The sequence below is a fragment of the Artemia sp. Qi Xiang Cuo genome, chromosome 5 (assembly GCF_049724085.1).
Source record: "Artemia sp. Qi Xiang Cuo chromosome 5, ASM4972408v1, whole genome shotgun sequence".
Lineage (NCBI taxonomy): Eukaryota > Metazoa > Arthropoda > Branchiopoda > Anostraca > Artemiidae > Artemia > Artemia sp. Qi Xiang Cuo.
The window spans coordinates 60,261,216-60,280,846 of NC_142798.1; the positions used below are offsets into that span (position 1 = coordinate 60,261,216).

General features: G+C 35.8%; 1 protein-coding gene across 1 annotated transcript in view; it reads left to right on the forward strand.

The window, feature by feature from the left end:
• Positions 1-408: 408 nt before the first annotated feature.
• LOC148952337 (uncharacterized) overlaps positions 409-19,631 on the forward strand; it is a 30,415-nt gene continuing 11,192 nt past the window's right edge. The window contains exons 1-2 of the mRNA XM_089088936.1: positions 409-426; positions 16,987-17,355. Of these exons, the coding sequence (XP_088945062.1) occupies positions 425-426; positions 16,987-17,355 (371 nt within the window). The 5' untranslated portion in view covers positions 409-424. The remainder of the gene's footprint in view (positions 427-16,986; positions 17,356-19,631) is intronic.

A 19,631-nucleotide genomic window follows, 5' to 3' on the forward strand; every position in this document is an offset into this window, starting at 1 on the left:
AGATTAAAGCTTATTCCTCTGGTGTAGGCCATAATACCTTGGCCGGTTAGTGGCCGCCACTGTTTTGAATATTTTTATAGTTCTCGTCTTATCGTTTGCTTTATATGTTTCTGAGTGGCTCTGAGGAAAACCCTAGGATTGTGTAATATTTATTAGCATAATTTGTTTAGATATGCCTTAACGGGTAATGACCACCAAATTTACAGGTTTATTCTAATTAAAGAGTGTCAAGTCAAGGCATTACTGACTAGGGAAATAAGCTCCTCACGATTTTACCATAAGATGCATGTCTCCTTTATTTGTTAAATTCTCGCTAGTAATTGTGTCTGGGCGGAGTTAAGTAAAATAACTCAGGGCCTATATATATATAAGGTCCCGGACGTAAATTGGTAATCAAAAGTGGAATTGTGGTTGAAGAGTTATAATGTGAGTAGGTTTGGTTTGTTATATAACTCCCATTTCTGAAATAGAGTATTTTGCAACAAAACTGATTTATGGGAATCTGTGTGTTAGTTTGAATGGTATATAAGGCAGTTTTAACAGTATTTTAGATTATTAATACTATCTGCCTTAATCTAGGCGTATCTAGGTACACAAACTAATACCCAAATTCAGAATTTTGTTGCCTCCATAATTTGAGCGAACTTAGAAATAAAATATACCTTGCTTTACAAAGACAGTTAAGGGACATCAGTCTTTCGTTATTTCTTTTTGGAAGAATTTTCTTTTGTCTGCAGTTCAACTCAGTGTCTGCGAAGAATTTAGTCTTCTTGTACTTTGAAGTGAAAATAGAATGTTTCTTGGTGCCAGGGCCATATCTAGTATTTTTGATCGGGGGAAATATACTTTTCCTTGGGGGGGGGGGGGGTACAAAAACTTTAAAAGAACCATCAAAATGTGTATTTATACATATTTATTACGTTTTTAAAAGGCGAACAAACATTTTTCTCCCATTAAGGGAGATTGTTTTTTTAATAGATTATGCACAACTAAGGCGTAATGTCCATGATTCCGCTCTACTTGGATTAGACATCTTAAAAAATGTCTGCAAATGTTGGGTTTCATGTATTACGCGTATTGCCAAAAACTCTAGCAGTCTTCAGTGAACAATATTCTCCGCAGAATTTTGCTTTTTCAGAATGCTCCTTATGACTTTTACACTCGATCTGTTTGTGTTACTCTTTTTTGCAAAAGAATCACAAGGCAGCTTACATAATTTGGAAAAAGAAAAACAGATCTACTTCATGTGCATGCACATCACAAAATAATTGTATTCCTCCTGAGGGTAGCAGCACCCAAAGCTTATTTAGACGCTATATTCAAACTATTTTTTATGTTAGATTTACTTTTTAATTATAGCTTTAAGCTGAAAATAAGTATAAATGTATAGGGTCCGAAAGAAAATTTTGGCTTCTTTACCTCAGAGCTGTAAAGATGTTGACCATCCCTTTTTTTATTGATATAAAACTATGTTTGCCCTACACTGGTATTTATTTTCTCTAAAAGTAGCTCAATAATTAAAATGATATTTGCATACTAATTTTACTATTTTTTCAAGATTTTTCGTACGATGCGATAGATACCATATATACGGTGCGATCGAATTTTGTTTTAATCACAAACCCCTGAATCACAAAAGCCGTTTAATTAGAATAGATAGCTCTTTTGTAAGTACTAAAAAAAACTTTAGCGTAAAGAGCGTGGTTTTAACTAGGGGGTTAACCCCCTCATATATGTAATAATTTCCGTTAGTTTTAGTTTTTAATGTTGCTCCTTAACTTAATTTTAAAAAACTGTTTTTTTTTTTTTTTATTTAATTTCTGATCGTTTTTTATATAGGGCTGGGAAATCCGGTGCCCCCGTCATAGAAATGTCCCTTCCCCCATGAAAACATCCTTGATGGAAAGATCCTCTCACGTAAACCCTTCCTCCGACCCCCCCCCCCACCCAAAAAGTCCCGCCGCAAAATGTCCGTATACTTCCCAAGAAACACTACTATAAGAAAACAATGGACAAAGTTCATAACTTGAAGCCCTTCCCCCGGGAACTATGGGGGAGGAAATCCTCCTCAAAGACATATTTATTAAATTTTCGACTATGCTTAACAAAATGGATATCTCAAAATTTTGATCAGGTAACTTCGGGAAAAATTGAGCGTGGGAGGGGGCTTAGTTGCCCTCCAACTTTTTGGGTCTCTTAAAATAGGCACTAGAACTTTTAATCTCAGTTCGAATGAGCCCTATCACGATATTCTACGACTACTGGATCGATACGTTTACCCCTGGGGAAAAAATAAAAAATCAACACACATCCGTGATCTTTCTTCTGGCAAAAAAAATACAAAATTCCACATTTTTGCAGATAGGAGCTTGAAACCTCTACAGTAGGGTTTTCTGATATACTGAATCTGATGGTGGGATTTTCATTAAGATTCTATCACTTATAGGGGGTGTTCCCCCTTTTTTTGAAATAAAGCAAATTTTTTCAGGCTCGTAAATTTTGATGGGTAGGACTAAACTTATATATTTGAAATCAGCATAAAAATCTGATTCCTTTGATGTATCTACTGTTATGAAAATTCCGTTTTTTAGAGTTTCGGTTATTATTTAGCCAGGTCGCTCCTTGCTTACAGTTCGTTACCACGAACTGTTTGATACGGCAATGTTTATTACTTATCTTTGATGTCTCTTTTTATCACTATTAAAAAAAAAAAAAAAAAGTTTTTTAAACTGAAAGTAAGGAACGACGTTAAAACTTAAAACGAACAGAAATTTATTCCGTATATGAAAGGGGTTGTGTCCCCTCCTTAACGCCTCGCTCTTTCCGCTAAAGTTTTTTATTGTTTAAAAAAATAGAGTTGTGAGAAAGACAAACTTTAAAGCGAGGCGTAAAGAGCGAGGCGTTGAGGAGGGGACAGCCCATTTCATATACGGAATAATTTCTGTTCGTTTTAAGTTTTAACTTCGTTCCTTACTTTCAGTTTAAAAAACTTGTTTTTTTATTTAATTTTTGAACGTTTTCGAATTAATACAGGTTTTGATTTTGGCTCACCGTAAATGAATAATTAAAAAAAAATTTGCATATTAATTTTACTTGTACTTGGTTAAATGGCTTTCTTGAAACTTGTTTAATTTTATTTACGAAGGTTTTTATTAGTAATAAATGTAAGTAACTTACGAACTAACTTACGTAACGAACTTCTATATTCATATATTTTTAATACGTATATTAGGGGGTTCACCCCCTAGTCAATACCTTGCTCTTTAAGCTAAAGTTCAAATTTTGTTTCAATTCTTTAAAAATGACCCCTCAATCACAATGGCCGTTAATTAGAAAATAAAAAAAAACAAGTTTTTTAAACTGAAAGTAAGGAGCGACATTAAAAATTAAAACTAACAGAAATTATTCATTATATTAAATGGACTTTCCGCTAATAAACTATAAGAAATTTACGAAATTTTTTTTTTTTGTTTTAAAAAAAAAATGTGTTTGAAAGATAAAAACTTCTTATAAAATATCGAGGTGTTGAGTCGGGGAACGTCCCTTTTATATACTGAATAAATTATGTTAGTTTTAAGTTTTAAGGTCGCTCCTTACTTTCAGTTTAAAAAACTTGTTCTTTTTATTTAATTTCTGATCTTTTTTTAGTTAATGCAGCTTTTATTAGCATAAAAATTTTACTTTTCTTTTGCTAAATGAATGTTTTTACAAATTAACTTACGTAACTAACTTCTATATTCGTGTATTTTTCTTCTGGCAAAAAATACAAAGTTGCAGATTTTTGCAGATATGAGCTTGAAAGCTATGTAATAGGGTTTTCTGATAGGCTGAATCTGACGATGGGATTTTGATTAAAATTTTGTCACTTGTAGGGGATGTTTCCCCCCTCTTTAAAAAATTGAGTACATTTCCTCAGGCTCGTAGCCTTTGATGAGAAATACTAAACTTAACAAATTTTATATATTTAGGATCAGCATTATAAACACATTCTTTTTTATTGACATTTATTGACATCAAAATTCCGTTTTTAAAAGTTTTGATTACTATTCAGCCGTATCGCTTGTTTTTATTGTTTTTTTTTATTACGCATATGTTATTACGTATATGAGGGGGTTCTACCCTGAGTCAAAAACAACTACTATAATTTAAAATTTAGAAAAAAATTTGATTAAAAAAACCCAGAATCACAAAGGCCGTTTAATTAGAATAGATAGCTCTTTTGAAAGCACTAAAAAAAACTGTAGCGTAACGAGCGAGGTATTGACTTGGGGGAGAACCCCCTCACATAAGTTATAATTTCTGTTCGTTTAAGTTCTAATATTTCTTCTTACATTTTAGTTGAAAAAACTTGTTTTTTTTTATTTATCTACTGATCGTTTCTTAAATAATTATTGATCCGGCGCCCCCTTCATAGAAATGTCCCTTACCCCAAAGAAAAATCCTCCATGGAAAAATTCTCCAGAGTAACCCCCTCCTCTAGCCCCCCCCCTCCAGAAAAAATCCTTCCTGAAAAGTCCGGCGCCCCCTTCATGGCAATTTCCCTTCCCCCATGAAAAATTCCTACACTAACAGATCCTCCACCATCACCCCCTACCCACCCTTCCTCCCCCTCAAAGAAAAAGAAACTCCTTAACCATTATGTAGGCGTCCGAAGAGAATATACAATCGGTTATCTGGGTGCTAAGCTCATAAACTTTGTCCTTATTTCGTGATAAGTTGTGGAATCAAATCATCCTTATTGAATTATCTATACTATTTTTGAAACTTTTGAACAAAATGGCTATCTCAAAATTTTGATCGGGTGACTTTGGGGAAAAAATAAGCGTGGGAGGGGGCCTAGTTGCCCTCCATTTTTTTTGGTCACTTAAAAAGGGAACTAGAACTTTTAATTTCCGTTCCAATGAGCCCTCCCAAAATATTCTAGGACCACTGGGTCGATACGATCACCCCTGGGGAAAAAAAAACAAAAAAATTAACACGCATCCGTGATCTTTCTTCTGGCAAAAAATGTAAAATTCCACATTTTTGTAGATAGGAGCTTGAAACCTCTACAGTAGAGTTCTCTGATACGCTGAATATGATGGTATGATTTTCATTAAGTTTCTATAGTTTTTAGGGGGTCTTTCCCCCTTTTTTTGAAAATCAGCCAAATTTTCTCAGGCACGTAACTTTTGATGGGTAGCCCTAAACTTGATGAAAGTTTTATATTTGAAATCAGCATTGAAATCTGATTCTTTTGATGTATCTATTGGTATCAAAAACCCGTTTTCTAGAGTTTCGGTTACCATTGAGCCGGGTCGCTCCTTACTTACAGTTCGTTACCACGAACTGTTTGATACATAGCTCTTATGAAAGTACTAAAAATCTTTGGCTTAAAGAGCTAGGTATTGACTAGGGGGTAAATTCAATCATATACGTAATATTTTCTATTCGTTTTAAGTTTTGATGTTGCTCGTAACTTTCAGCTGAAAAACTTGTTTTTTTTTAATTTAATTTCTGATCTTTTTTTTAAATAATGCTGGGAAATCCGACGCCCCCTTCATAGAAATGTCTCTTCCCCCATGAAAACTTCCTTCATGGAAAGATACTCCCACATAAACCCACGATCCACCCATCCCCCCCCCCCCACTACCAGAACAAATCTCCCCCTCCCCTTAACACGTCTGTATGCTTCCCAATAACCAATACTATATGTTAACATTGGGTAAAGTTCATAACTTTCAGCCTTCCCCCCGGGGAATTCGGGGGATTTAGTTTTCCTAAAAGACATAGTTATCATATTTTCTACAATGTTGAACAAAATGGCTATCTCAAAATTTTGATCGGGTGACTGTGGGAAAAAAATGAGAGTGGGAGGGTCCTAGTTGCCCTCCATTTTTTGGTCACTTAAAAACGGCACTAGAACTTTTAATTTCCGTTCCAATGAGCCCCCCTCCCCGATATTCTAGGATCACTGGGTCGATGCGATCACCCCTGGGGAAAAAAAACAACAACAAATAAACACGCCTCCGTGATCTTTCTTCCGGCAAAAAATACAAAATTCCACATTTTTGTAGATAGGAGCTTGAAACCTCCACAGGTTCTCTGATACGCTGAATCTGATGATATGATTTTCATTAAGGTTCTATAACTTTTAGGGAGTCATTCCCCCTTTTTTCAAAATCAGCCAAATTTTCTCAAACGCGTAACTTTTGATGAATAGGACTAAACTTGATGAAACTTATATATTTGAAATCAGCATTGAAATCTAATTCTTTTGATGTATCTATTGATATCAAAATTTTTTAGAGTTTTGGCTACTATTGAGCCGGGGCGCTGCTTATTTACAGTTCGTTACCACGAACTGTTTGATTAAGCGAATGCAAAAATCACTGCCAAAATTTATCCGCTGGGTATAATACAGTCATCAGTAAAAAGGTATAGGGCATTTCACAGAGTATAAAACAGACATAAGAAATGAATTGAAAAGACACGAACTGTTTGATTCTGTCTTTCACAGTTACTTTTTAATTGGTGTTGTACCTCTCTGAAAATTTTTGGCGACTGAAAAATTTAAATAGTAAGTAAAAAGTGGTCCTCGTCAAATTAAACTGAAGTCTAGATTTTGATAGCAACTTATTTACCAAGGAATTTTACTTTTTATTCTGATTCCAACCAGGTAAAATGTATTAATTTTTAAATTTCCAATCACTATTTACTAGCAAGACAAAGTTTGATTAATTTTAGGAAAAGACGGAAACCCCCAAAAAAGGTTTCATCTTAATGAAAGTTACATTATCAAGTTCAGTATTTATAAGGACTCTATGGTGGAATTCGTAATCCCATGTCTGCCAAAATATGCATTTTCTTATTTTCCGCAGAAGCATGGTCACAGATGTGTGACTCTTTTTTCTCTTTTTTTTCCAGGGCAGCTCGGTGCTCATAGAATACCGAGGGAATCCAGATTTCTTGTGTCTATTTAAATTTTCAATAGAGGCTATGCCACAAAATTAAGCATAGTTCTGCCATATTGGGCTGGAAACACCAACATTGTCCTGAATAGAGTCAATGTGGTGTTGAGCGAAAGTTCTCATTTACCCAATCTATTTAGATCTATCAAAAAACTATTTGTTTTATGTAAAGTATTCAGGGGCTATGGGGCTATGACTCCCATGTTCTGGGCCATTTGTCCCTGAACATGTATGCTGTCTATCCAAAATAAACAGCTATTATAAATCATTATACAGTATTACCAAAGATTTTATTACATTATATTTTCTCACATCAAGTATTGAAGGAAGGACGGGAAAGCCTTTTTATGGGGGGAGGCTGATTCTGTAAAAAGTGAGTTTATAGGAGCAATTTTTCAAAATTTCAAAGAGTATGAGGGTCTGTTCAGGTAAACCTGGAGGGGGAGTCATAGCCCCAGATTGATTTGAAGGGAACCATTTGGACTGGGCTTGCAGATGAAAGATAATGTATGATAAACAAGAAAAAAATAAATAAAATAATTACATATCCGAGAAAACGAGGGTAATATCAGCCAGTGGACAGAAAAGAAGCAAAAAGGACAAAAGCAAGTAATTCGGCAAGGACCTCCGTCAAGCCGATTTTAGTGCTCAAAAAAGGAGAAAAAACTAGCCTTTCAAACAGTTCGTGGTAACGAACTGTAAGTAAGGAGCGACCCGGCTCAATGGTAACCGAAACTCTAGAAAACGGGTTTTTGATACCAATAGATATATCAAAAGAATCTGATTTCAATGCTGATTTCAAATATATAACTTTCATCAAGTTTAGTCCTACCCATCAAATGTTACGGGCCTGATAAAATTTGGCTGATTTTCAAAAAAAGGGGGAAAGACCCCCTAAAAGCTATAGAACCTTGATGAAAATCGCACCATCAGATTCAGAGTATCAGAGAACCCTACTGTAGAGGTTTCAAGCTCCTATATACAAAAATGCGGAATTTTACAGTTTTTGCCAGAAGCAAAATCACGGATGCGTGTTTATTTGTTTTTTGTTTTTTTTTGTTTTTTTTTTTCCCAGGGGTGATCGTATCGACCCAATGGTCCTAGAATATCGTGGGAGGGCTCATTCGAACAGAAATTAAAAGTTCTAGTGCCCTTTTTAAGTGACACAAAAATGGAGGGCAACTAGGGCCCCTCCCACGCTTATGTTTTTCCCAAAGTCACCCGATCAATATTTTGAGATAGCCATTTTGTTCAGCATGGTCGAAAATATGATAAATATGTCTTTTAGGATGACTTAATCCCCCGAAGTTCCCAGAGGGAGGCCTAAAGGTTATGAACTTTACCCAATGTTAACATATAGTAGTGGTTATTGGGAAGTATACAGAAGTTTTCAGGAGGTTTTTTTCTGGTTGTGGGAGGGACGGGTGGGTCGGGGGTTATGTTGGAGGATCTGTTCATGAAGGAAGTTTTCATGAGGGAAGGGAAATTGCTATGAAGGGGGCGCCAGACTTGCCAGCATTATTTATTGGTTATTGGGAAGTATACAACCATTTTCAGGAAGGATTTTTTCTGGCGGGGGGGGGCTTGACGAGGGGGTTACTCTGGAGAATATTTCCGTTGAGGATGTTTCTTTGGGGTAAGGGACATTTCTATGAAGGGGGCGCCGGATTTCCAAGCATTATTTAAAAAACGATCAGAAATTAAATTAAAAAAAACAAACAATTTTTTTCAACTGAAATATAAGAAGGAATATTAGAACTTAAAACGAACAGAAATTATAACGTATGTGAGGGGGTTCTCCCCCAAGGCAATACCTCGCTCTTTACGCTACAGTTTTTTTTAAGTGCTTTAAAAATTGCTTTATAATAAACCCGCCTTTGTTATTCTGGGTTTTGTGAATCAAATTTTTTTTTAAATTTTAACTTAAAGAGCGTGGTATTGCCACCGGGGACAACCCCCTCATATACGTAATAACATATACGTAATAAAAAAAAACAATAAAAAAACAAGCGATACGGCTCAATAGTAATCGAAACTTTTAAAAACGGAATTTTGATGTCAATAAATGTATCAAACGAGTGGGCTTATAATAGTGATCGTGGATATATAAACTTTATTAATTTTAGCATTACTCTTCAAAGGCTACGGGCCTGTGCAAATTTACTAGATATTTAAAAAGGGGGGGCACATCAAGCATAAGTGAAAGAATTTTAATAAAACTCACACCGTCAGATTCAGCGTATCAGAAAACCCTACTATATACGTTTCAAGCTCATATCTTCAAAAATCTTCAACTTTGTATTTTTTGACAGAAGAAAAATATACGAATATAGAAGTTAGTTACGTAAGTTAATTTGTAAAGACATCCATTTAGCAAAAGAAAAGTAAAATTTTTATGCAAATAAAAGCTGCATTAACTAAAAAACGATCAGAAATTAAATAAAAAAAACTTGTTTTTTAAACTGAAAGTAAGGAGCGACATTAAAACTTAAAACGAACAGAAATTAATCCGTATATGAAAGGGGCTGTCCCCTCCTCAACGCCTCGCTCTTTACGCTAAAGTTTGACTCTGTCTCACAACTTTATTTTTTAAAACAATAAAAAACTTTAGCGTAAAGAGCGAGGCGTTGAGGAGGGGACAGCCCCTTTCATATACGGATTAATTTCTGTTCGTTTTAAGTTTTAATGTCGCTCCTTACTTTCAGTTTAAAAAACTTGTTTTTTTATTTAATTGAAGTAAACGCAAACAGAGCGGAAGAAAAACTGAATCGAACAAGCTAAAAAAAAAACAAAAAAAAAAACAAAAAAAAAAAGCCGGAATAAATGAGAGACCAATCATCAATTACGAATGGGCAAGAATTCTGACGTAGCTTGCCCACAGACCCGAATTTTATTAAAAGTGTGGTCAGATGATCTTAATTTAAACCGAGGAAGATTTTTATTTTAATCTTTCAATATTAAGCTATTGTAAATTGGGTTTATGGGAATATCTCCAGTATCTGTATTTAAAGCAAGGTCTCTATTCAGGTTGTTTTGTTTTTTTAATTTCGATTACCCCCCTAAAAATCGTGGTATGCATTTGCAGTGGATATTAAAGTTACCTCATCAAAAAGAACTAAATGGTCAGGATTTTAAGAAATGTGGAGGGCCAAAACAGAATCGGAATTGTCATACTTATTTTCACATCTCAGAAATTTATCTATTGAAATTTGGTGTCCATACAGTCGTTCCACAAGAACACGATAGTCTAAACACCACTATATAGTATAGAATCTGTTTTATCCTTTCCATAATTGGAAAAAAAGTTCAACCTTTAGTTCATTTTGAAAGAATTGGCGAGATTATGTTTCTTTAAATTTGTTCCAAGGTTGTCACTGAGTCTCGGTATATATTGTAAAGCGGTAATGGTTTTGTTTTCAATTGTCAGAACAACTAAAGAAAAGGGGATGGGTTCATTATTTTCTTGTTTTACCTTTTTAATCTTCTACCTGTAATATTCTCAAAACGTTGAATGGGGTAACCATTACAGAATAAAATATCTTTAGCATAATTTAATTACGAGGCAACGTGATTGAGTGAATAGGATTTAGAACTCAGACAACTAAAGAGATTACCACACCTCTTTTCACAGTAGGAGGGTAGTTTCAGAAGAAATGCAGATAACAATCAGTGTGGGTAAATATTATGTAGATAGAAATTTCAAGATTAGGATTATTTTTTAGAAGTAAAACATCAAAGAAAGGAAGCTCCCCTTAATCCTCCAGCTCTAATATAAATTGAAGATTTGAATCGAAAGTGCTAACATGAACCAAAAATCGTTTAGAAAATCATCTACGTTCATATGGTGGAAATTATACTGTTCACCAGAAAATGGTAGTTTTTAATATTGAAAATTTTGATAACACTCTGAATATATTTTTGAAAACGAACAAAACTCAAAATATAGAAATATAAGCTTTTCAGAGAAAGTATAGAGCAAAGGCAAAATTTAAAACGAAAGGAAATTATCGAGTATTTTATCTTGATGGTTCAAGAATTAATACCCTTACTCGAGGGTAAGGTAATTTAACGTTTAAATTTGCTTCATAATGTTTCTAAAAAGAAAGAGCTCATTTAGTTGCATTAAAGAACACAATTCTCAGATCAAGTGCTTTGAAAGGCAATCGGTATATTACCACCATAGATTACGACTGGATATGGGGGAGACTGGGGTAATGGCGGTCAGCGGGTAACGGCGGTCACTATGATCTCTCGTAAAGTGGATAACGCAGATTCACACCGATGGGTGCTGCCATCTCGAGACAGTTTATGGAAATACTACTAGAGTGCTCGGCATCTTGCCAGCCTTAGTTTGTCTGTTGTGTAAGAAAGACTGTTTTGAAGTTTCACCTTCTAAGACAGACAATAGTTTAATCCACTATCAGCTCTTTCTGTTTACATTTCACGGAACGAGACTTGTCTCGCAATAACAAGGTAAGTCATATTGTTGTATCATGTAGCATTTTATTAAGGTTTAAGTCCTGATATTCTGATTTTTAGTCGTTAAATAATAACCATGCGGTTGGGGTAATGGTGATCACCGTGCTAGGGGTAATGGCAGTCATGACCGGCATTACCCCATTACTACTCATTTTTTTTTTCTATGTTTCAGATGCCCAAAAAATACATAAGGAAAACAGATAAAGCTGCATGGACTGCAGAGGACTTAAAGAATGCAAAGACAGCCATTTCTAGAGGATTATCGATTCGAAAGGCTGCTGATCAATTCAAAATACCATTCAGCACGTTGCAAGAACGAATGAAGAGTGGGATTGATTCTGATCCAAGCTTAGGCAGGAAGTGTGTCTTCCCTCCTGTTCACGAAGCAGCTCTAGCTGACCATGTAAAAACTTTATCAAAGATTTTCTACGGCATCATTGCACTGAAATTAAGAAAAATTGCATTTGAATATGCAGAAAGAAACCTATTAAGCCATAGATTTGATAAAGAAACAAAAATGGCTGGCTTGGATTGGATGTACGGATTCATGGACAGAAACAAAATTAGCGTGCGTAAACCTGAAGCCACAAGCATCGGAAGAGCCAGTGGGTTTAACAAAGAGGAAGTAAATCGTTTTTTCCAAAATTTAAAACAGGTTGTGGATAAATACAAGTTTAAAGATACCAATTATTGGAACGAAGATGGAACAAGGATCACCAGGGTGCAGGACTCTGGTCTAATACTGGGAGAACGGGACCAAAAGCGTGTGGGTTCTATAACAAGTTGGGAAAGGAGAAAAAACATTACAGTTGTGTGTGCAATGAGTTCGGGAGGGCTTTATGCTCCACCAATTTTCATATTTCCTCGAGCTCGTATGTCCCCACTCTTAGAAAAAAATGGGCCACCTGGATCAGATTACTCATGCTCTAAGACAGGCTGGATCAATGAAGAACTGTTCGTTGTTTGGTTAAAACACTTTGCTCAGTTTACTCATGCTAGTAATGACAACAAAATGCTTCTTATTCTGGACAACCATTCCACTCATTGCTCATCTGAAGTATATGATATTTGTAGGGAGAAAGGGATTGTTATGGTATCACTATCGCCCCATACATCACATAGACTTCAGCCTCTGGATGTAGTATTTTACTCGCCTTTGAAGACTGCTTACAAAAGGGAATGTGATTTGTTCATGAAATCCAGGAATTTAGTAAAAATAACCCCTTACGATGTAGCAGAGATATTCAATAAGGCATATTCACCAGTTGCTACGATTGCAAAGGCAACAAGTGGGTTCAAAAACAAAGGGATCCATCCTCTTAATCCAGGAGTTTTCACACATGAGGATTTTTTGGTAGAGGACATCCTCCAGAAGAATCAAGACTTAACGCCTGTTTGTGTGGACGTTTCCTTGAAAGCCACTGCAAATGAAGTCATCGCAGAAGTAGACCGATACGAGGTCACGACTAAACAAAACTTGGAATCCTCTGTCCTACATGATGAAGTACATATTCAGCCTAACACACAAATTAATGTGTCTATACAAGAGATTTCTCCTCTACCTGGATGCAGTAATTGGGCTGATAAGCCAAGAAAAGGAGCGAGACCAAAGAAACATTCTCATATCTTAGGTTCAAAATATATTAAAATAAGTCTTCAAGAAAAAAAAAGAAAGCGAGAAGAAAAAGAAACAAAGATCAAGGAAAACTAAACATGAAATAAAAAAAGAACTAAAGAACTAAGCGAGTAAAAAAAGAATTTAAAGGAGAAAAGAAAAAGCCTGCTGTTCCTGAAAGAAAACACAAAAAGTGGAGCAAAAGAAAATGAGCAGGAAAATTTTTGAATCTGACTCCGACACTTCAATTGACGAGGAAAACATTTGTGAAGACGAATCAGAAAGTGAGCTATGTTTGACAGAGATCGGCAAAGAAACCTGTTTCTATTGCGAAGACACCGGGAAAGATGGAGAAATGTGGTATCGGTGCACTTCTTGTGCATTATGGGCACATCAAGAATGTTCCGGATGGGACACTCCTGAGGGCTATTTATGTGACATGTGCTCAAGAAAGTAAAATTGACTTAAAGTTTTGCAAGCTCATAATTTATATGAATATTTTTTTTTTTTGGCGATTTAATTCTTTAAGCCGTTTTTGCTATGGAAAGATGTTTTTTTTTTTTTTGTGTTTTTTTTAAAATAAATTGTTTATAATTATTGCCATAAATTCAATTTAATTTTTTTAATTTAATAAATACGGAAATATTTAAAAAAAAAAAAATTATTATTTAAAATTAAAGTGTTTATGTAATTTAAATTTCCCACATTTTTTTATTTACAGCCCTTTAGTAGAACATGACCTTACCGACTGCCATTACCCCTAGGATAGGGGGTAATACCGGTCAAAGCTGGTTTGGCAAAACAATGCTTAATGCCTGTATATAAACTTGATTAAGGCTCAATTCAAGTATGCAATAGGTAAAATATACTATGCTAGAGATTTAACGTGTTTAGGTTTGAATTTTATCTTTCTTTTAATTTTTATCCTCATTTTGCCTTAGGTGACCGCCATTACCCCAGTCTCCCTGCTTGTTTAATTCCAAAATTTCACAGAAAAGCATTAGTTAAATTTTTGTCTGAAAAGCCAGGGGTTGAGTAGGCAGCATTCGTCCAATACATAGTAGGCCTATAACTAACCAATACAATACATGGTATATAATACATAGTATATTTTTAATTTAATGTTTTAGGGTTACACTCTTTCATTTGAAAAAGTAAAAAGCAAGGTCGTATCCCGGGGGGGGGTAGGGGGTTTGACCCCCCCCCCTTCCCCCTAAATGTTTGTTTGACTCGTAAAAACGTCACAAAAATGGATATAAAAAAATTTTGTATGTGTCTTTTGAGGTTTTTTTGTGTACCCCCCCCCCCCCAAAAAAAAAAATCTTTGAGTAAACCCCCTCTCCTCGAAAAAAAAATCCTAGGTACGGCCTTTGTAAAAGGTTTTTTTATATTAGTGCGAGACTTGATACATAGCAAGACTGACCTCGCAACAAAGTTGTAGCAAAAGGGGCAAATCTGGTGAAAAAAAATTAAACACATGTATCAAAATAATCCGCAGAATACCTTCACAGACCGGCAGAATAATATTTACACCGAAAAAGTAGTTTACGATGAGAAAACCTAAAATTCCTGATGCTTGTAAGAAACTAAACCAAAAAAAGCTTTTCAAAGAAAAGTAAAGAGCAACATTAAAATTCCACGCGAACTGAAACTATCTTATATATGAGGATGACTGCAGCCCCGACTCCTCACTCCTTAGGCAAAAGTTTGACCAGTGCTTAATTGAAAACATTTTAGAGTGAAAAAAACATAGCCATTGGTGATTGTAAGTGTTCTAGTCACCAATTGCGTTTCAAAATGTTTAAACCAAAAGTTTCATTCCCTGAAGCAATACAAATAAATAGACTGATATAATATGAAGAAAATTTATCGTATTACTCTTCTATTAGCGCATTCGTTCTTTGTGCATTAGGTTAAAAAATTCTAATTTTTGCGTTAGCAGTGAGAGGTTGAGGAGACGGCAGCCCTCACTGTATACAGAATAATTTCTGTTCGCTTTGAGCTGTAAAGTTGCTCTTATTTTTTTTAAAAAACATGTTTCGTATTTAATTACTGTTCACCTTATTATAATATTTTGTGTAATGTAAATTTGAGTGAATTTATATTCGCATAATATTTTGTGTAATGTAAATTTGATTATTTTTTCAGAGGAATCCCCCCTTTTTTTCAACCTTTGTGCAGGCAAGCAAATGATGTGGTTTCTATTACAAAAGCCAGCCACTGAACTATAGAAGCAAATAAATTAACAATAAATAATTAATGAATGAAAATATTATCAACAAAAATAGATTTACATAATAAATAGCTACCATGCCCTTCAATTTTCACTGTGCTCTTTACTTATCTTGAGGAGCCTCATAAGCCGCCTATTAGTACCATATTAATATAAATTTTACTTCACACCGTAAATAATCCCGCAATAATAGGGAGGCCTATCCCCCGTTTTAAATCCAAATTTAAAGCTTAATCCAAGCATACTATTCCAAATGAGGAGATACTGGAGGTTAAACCCTCTCCCCATATTGACCAGAAGGACTTCTCGTAGAAAGTTGAATAATTTGGCCGTAACATTTCACTTTGTAGAAGTTTTGCAGTGAGGTACACAGGGGGCTACGGGTTCGGGCCTCTAAAGGCTATGTCCTCATATATTTGGGATGGGCTTGAACAGCCCATCCCCCCTCGACATACAAAAGGCCCAGTGGCATTTGAATCTATTGAAGAACTGTATAACTGATAGTAGTAGGCCTACTGTATGTACGTTCTATATTTTCATTTTGTTTTAAACTATGCATGAGCTCAGGGTCGAATTTGACACTTTGTGGCAGTATTACTTTTGAAACTGGAAGGGTATTTATATAGCCTTTTTATAGTTCTAAGCCGATTGACTCTCTCAGAATTTCACATGATAATATTTTTGGCCCTGTTCTGGCCAAAATTTATGTTTTGGGCCACAAACTGGCAGAAATCAGTACTTTGTAGCGGTAAGGTCTAAGACATGTAAGCTATATCTATGTAGGCAATCTCAGAACTTTACACTCGATAGTATTTTGGCCTTGTTTGGGTCAGAATATTTTATTTGCAGAGCAAACAACAGACAATAATGCTGTCTTGGAAGTGCGAAGTACTGAATTCTCTCCGAACGAGCCCTCTCCCGATCGTCTACAATGACTGTTTCTATATGATAACCCATGGGGAAAGAAACAAACGAACAAATAACCATGCAGCTCATATCGAATTTATTGGAAAAGTACCAAATTTCGTTTATTCCACATAAAACTTGTCGGTAAATTTGAACTTCAGAAAATTTTGTTCATTTGGAATCATCGTGAAAATGAGATTTTTTATTATATTTACAGTTATTAAAGTTCTGTTTCTTCTAATTTCAGTTTCCTTAAAAAAACATGTTGATCCATACTAACATTTCGTTATCACGAACTGTTTCAAAGCCAGAATGGGAGGGGGGCTGGGAACCCGAGAATAAAAGTTCTAGAAGGCTGTGTTTCTCACTTAGTAAATATTGAAAATGAGACTCAATAATTATTGGTTCAACTTCAAGTCTCTGTACATACTTTGCTGTATGACAGGTATATGCAAAAGTGCTCAAAATTTTCCATCACGCCCTCAATCCTCCCCCCTTTGTAGTTTTAAGTGACAAAAGTGTATGTGCCCATAAAATTTCAAATCAGGACGCTTTTGTTCTGTTCCAATATTAAAAATTGGTTTTTAAATGTGCTTTTCATCTCTCTCTCTCTCTCTCTCTCTCTCTCTCTCTCTCGCGCTCTCTCTCTCTCTCAATCTCTCTCACTCTCTCACTCTCTCGCTCTAAATCCAATTTTTTCCTGATTTACTGACCTTAAACCCCCCCCCCCCTCCACCTCCCATGTGTGCCCTCATTTCACAGCTGAGTAAATATCACAATTGAGCAATTATTACCTTTTTCAGGTTACGTTCTGCCTATGTTTTCTTTCCACTTTTATTGCTTGTCATAACCGAAGGCTATTTCCCAGTGAAGCAACCACGATTCCTACTACATAAACTGTTCAACTTTGGAATAGGGCATGTACAAGTTCCTGTGCCTGTAGGTGAATTAAAAAGATACACAAAAATTCTCCTCTCCTCTCTGACTGCATATACTACTACAACAGTGCATCCTACCTGTTATCAGCTTTTGTCATCTTCGTTGCCAGTTTGTCACAGAAAGAAGAGACAATATTTCTGGGATGACATCCCACAAGCAAGAAATTCTCCGTTTATGGCAGAGCCTGCCGAGCTCCACGCCATGCCTCAACCATATGCAGTTCAATATTTCAGGTTTGTACCAAATATTATCAAAGCTTAAAACCCCATTTTATTTGGTGTAGAGGATACCAACAAGAAATTACTATTAAAGAATAAAGGAAACCTAAAATCAACAAAAATTGAAAAAATAATCCCATCGAACATGAAAATAACGGATACTGAAAAAGATGAATTAACAAATCCTAAAACGAGTAGAAATTCAAATGAATACTCAAGTCTAAACTAAAACAAACAGAAACTATCACAAACAAGACTTTCACTATTGCCCCCCTCGATGCTTAAACCTTCTAAAGGCTATTATGTCACTTTCAATTTACTGAAATAAAATTTCTTAATTTTGTTTTATAACTATCAAATTGAAAAAAAGATTATTTTCTTTTCAATAAAATCTTGAATTTTGGATTGGCGAGAATACCAGAAATTAAAATTATCATACATAGATAATTTCGGAGACCACACTGCTATTCCATGACGATAAAATAAAAGTTCAAAATAGGGATAAAATCCTTTTTAATAAACAGTGTATGGAAATCAGAGCCAACGCTGTAGCGTTGCCTATAGTAATGGCCATACGGCTCCAATGTTTTATTATTATTATTTTTTTTTCCCAGAGGCACTTCATACGGAAGGGGTCGTCGTAGAAACTTCAAAATGGGCTCATTCGATTGGAAATCGAGAGCTCTAGTGCCCTTTTTAATAGTCGAAAATGATTGGAGAGCAACTAGCCCCCCCCCCCCCACGCCCTTCATTTCCCCAAATACATCTAAGCAAAATTTTGAGATAGCCGTTTTGATTAGCGTAGTTTATTTCCTCATAAAATATATGTTTTGGAGGAGGACAATCCCATAAAACCCTCAGGGAAAGGGTATTAAGTTATACCCTGGGGGCATATACGGTTTTTATTGAAGGCGTTGTCATAGAAAATTCAAAACAGCCTCTATCTATTGGAAATTAAAGGGCTAGTGCCCTTTTTAATAATCGAAAGTGATTGGAGTGTAACTAGCCCCCGCCCCCCCCCACGCCCCACATTTCCCCAAACACATCCAATACAAATTTTGAGAAAGCCATTTTGTTAAGCGTAGTTGATTTCCAGATAAAAAATATATTTTTGAGGAGGACACTCCCCCACAACCCTCAGGGCAAGGGTTTTAAGTTATACCCTGGGGGCATATATATAGAAGGCGTTGTCGTAGAAACTTCAAAAAAGGCTCATTCGATTGGAAATTCAAAAAGCTAATGCCCTTTTTAATAGTCGAAAGTGATTGGAGGGCAACTAGCCCCCCCCCCACCCCCCGTAGTCCCCAAAACAAATCCCATCGAAATTTTTAGTTAGACATTTTTTTATGCGTAGTTGATTTAAAGATATAAAATATATTTTTGAGGAGGAAACTCCCCCACAACCCTCAGGGCAAGGGTTTTAAGTTATGCCTATAGGGGCCTATAAGGTTGTTACAGAAGGCGTTATCGTAGAAACTTCAAAACAAGCTCATTCGATTGGAAATTAAAGGGCTAGTGCCCTTTTTAATAGTCAAAAGTGATTGGAGTGCAATTTGCCCCCCCCCCCCCCCACGCCCATCATTTCCTCAAACACCATCCAATCAAAATTTTGAGATAGCCATTTTGTTCAGCGTAGTTGATTTCCAGATATAAAATATATGTTTGAGGTGGATACTCCCCCACAACCCTCAGGGCAAGGGTTTTAAGTTGTACCCTGGGGGCATATAAGGCTTTTATAGAAGGCGTTGTTGTAGAAACTTCAAAACAGGCTCATTCGATTGGAAATTCAAAAAGCTAGTGCGCTTTTTAATAGTCGAAAGTGATTGGAGGGCAACTAGCCCCCCCCCCCCCACGCCCATTATTCCCCCAAACACATCCAATCAAAATTTTGAGATAACGATTTTGTTCAGCGTAATTGATTTCCAGATAGAAAATATATTTTGAGGAGGATACTCCCCCACAACCCTCAGGGCAAGGGTTTTAAGTTATGCCCTGGGGGAACATAAGGATTTTATAGAAAGCGTTGTCGTAGAAACTTTAAAACAGGCTCATTCGATTGGAAATTAAAGGGCTAGTAACCTTTTTAATAGTCAAAATTGATTGGAGTGTAACTAGCCTCCCCCCCCCCCACGTCTGTCATTGCCCCAAATACATCCAATCAAGATTTTGAGATAGCCATTTTGTTCAGCGTAGTTGATTTGCAGACAGAAAATATATTTTTGAGGAGGACACTCCCCCACAACCCTCAGGGCAAGGGTTTTAAGTTATACCCTGGGGGCATATAAGGTTTT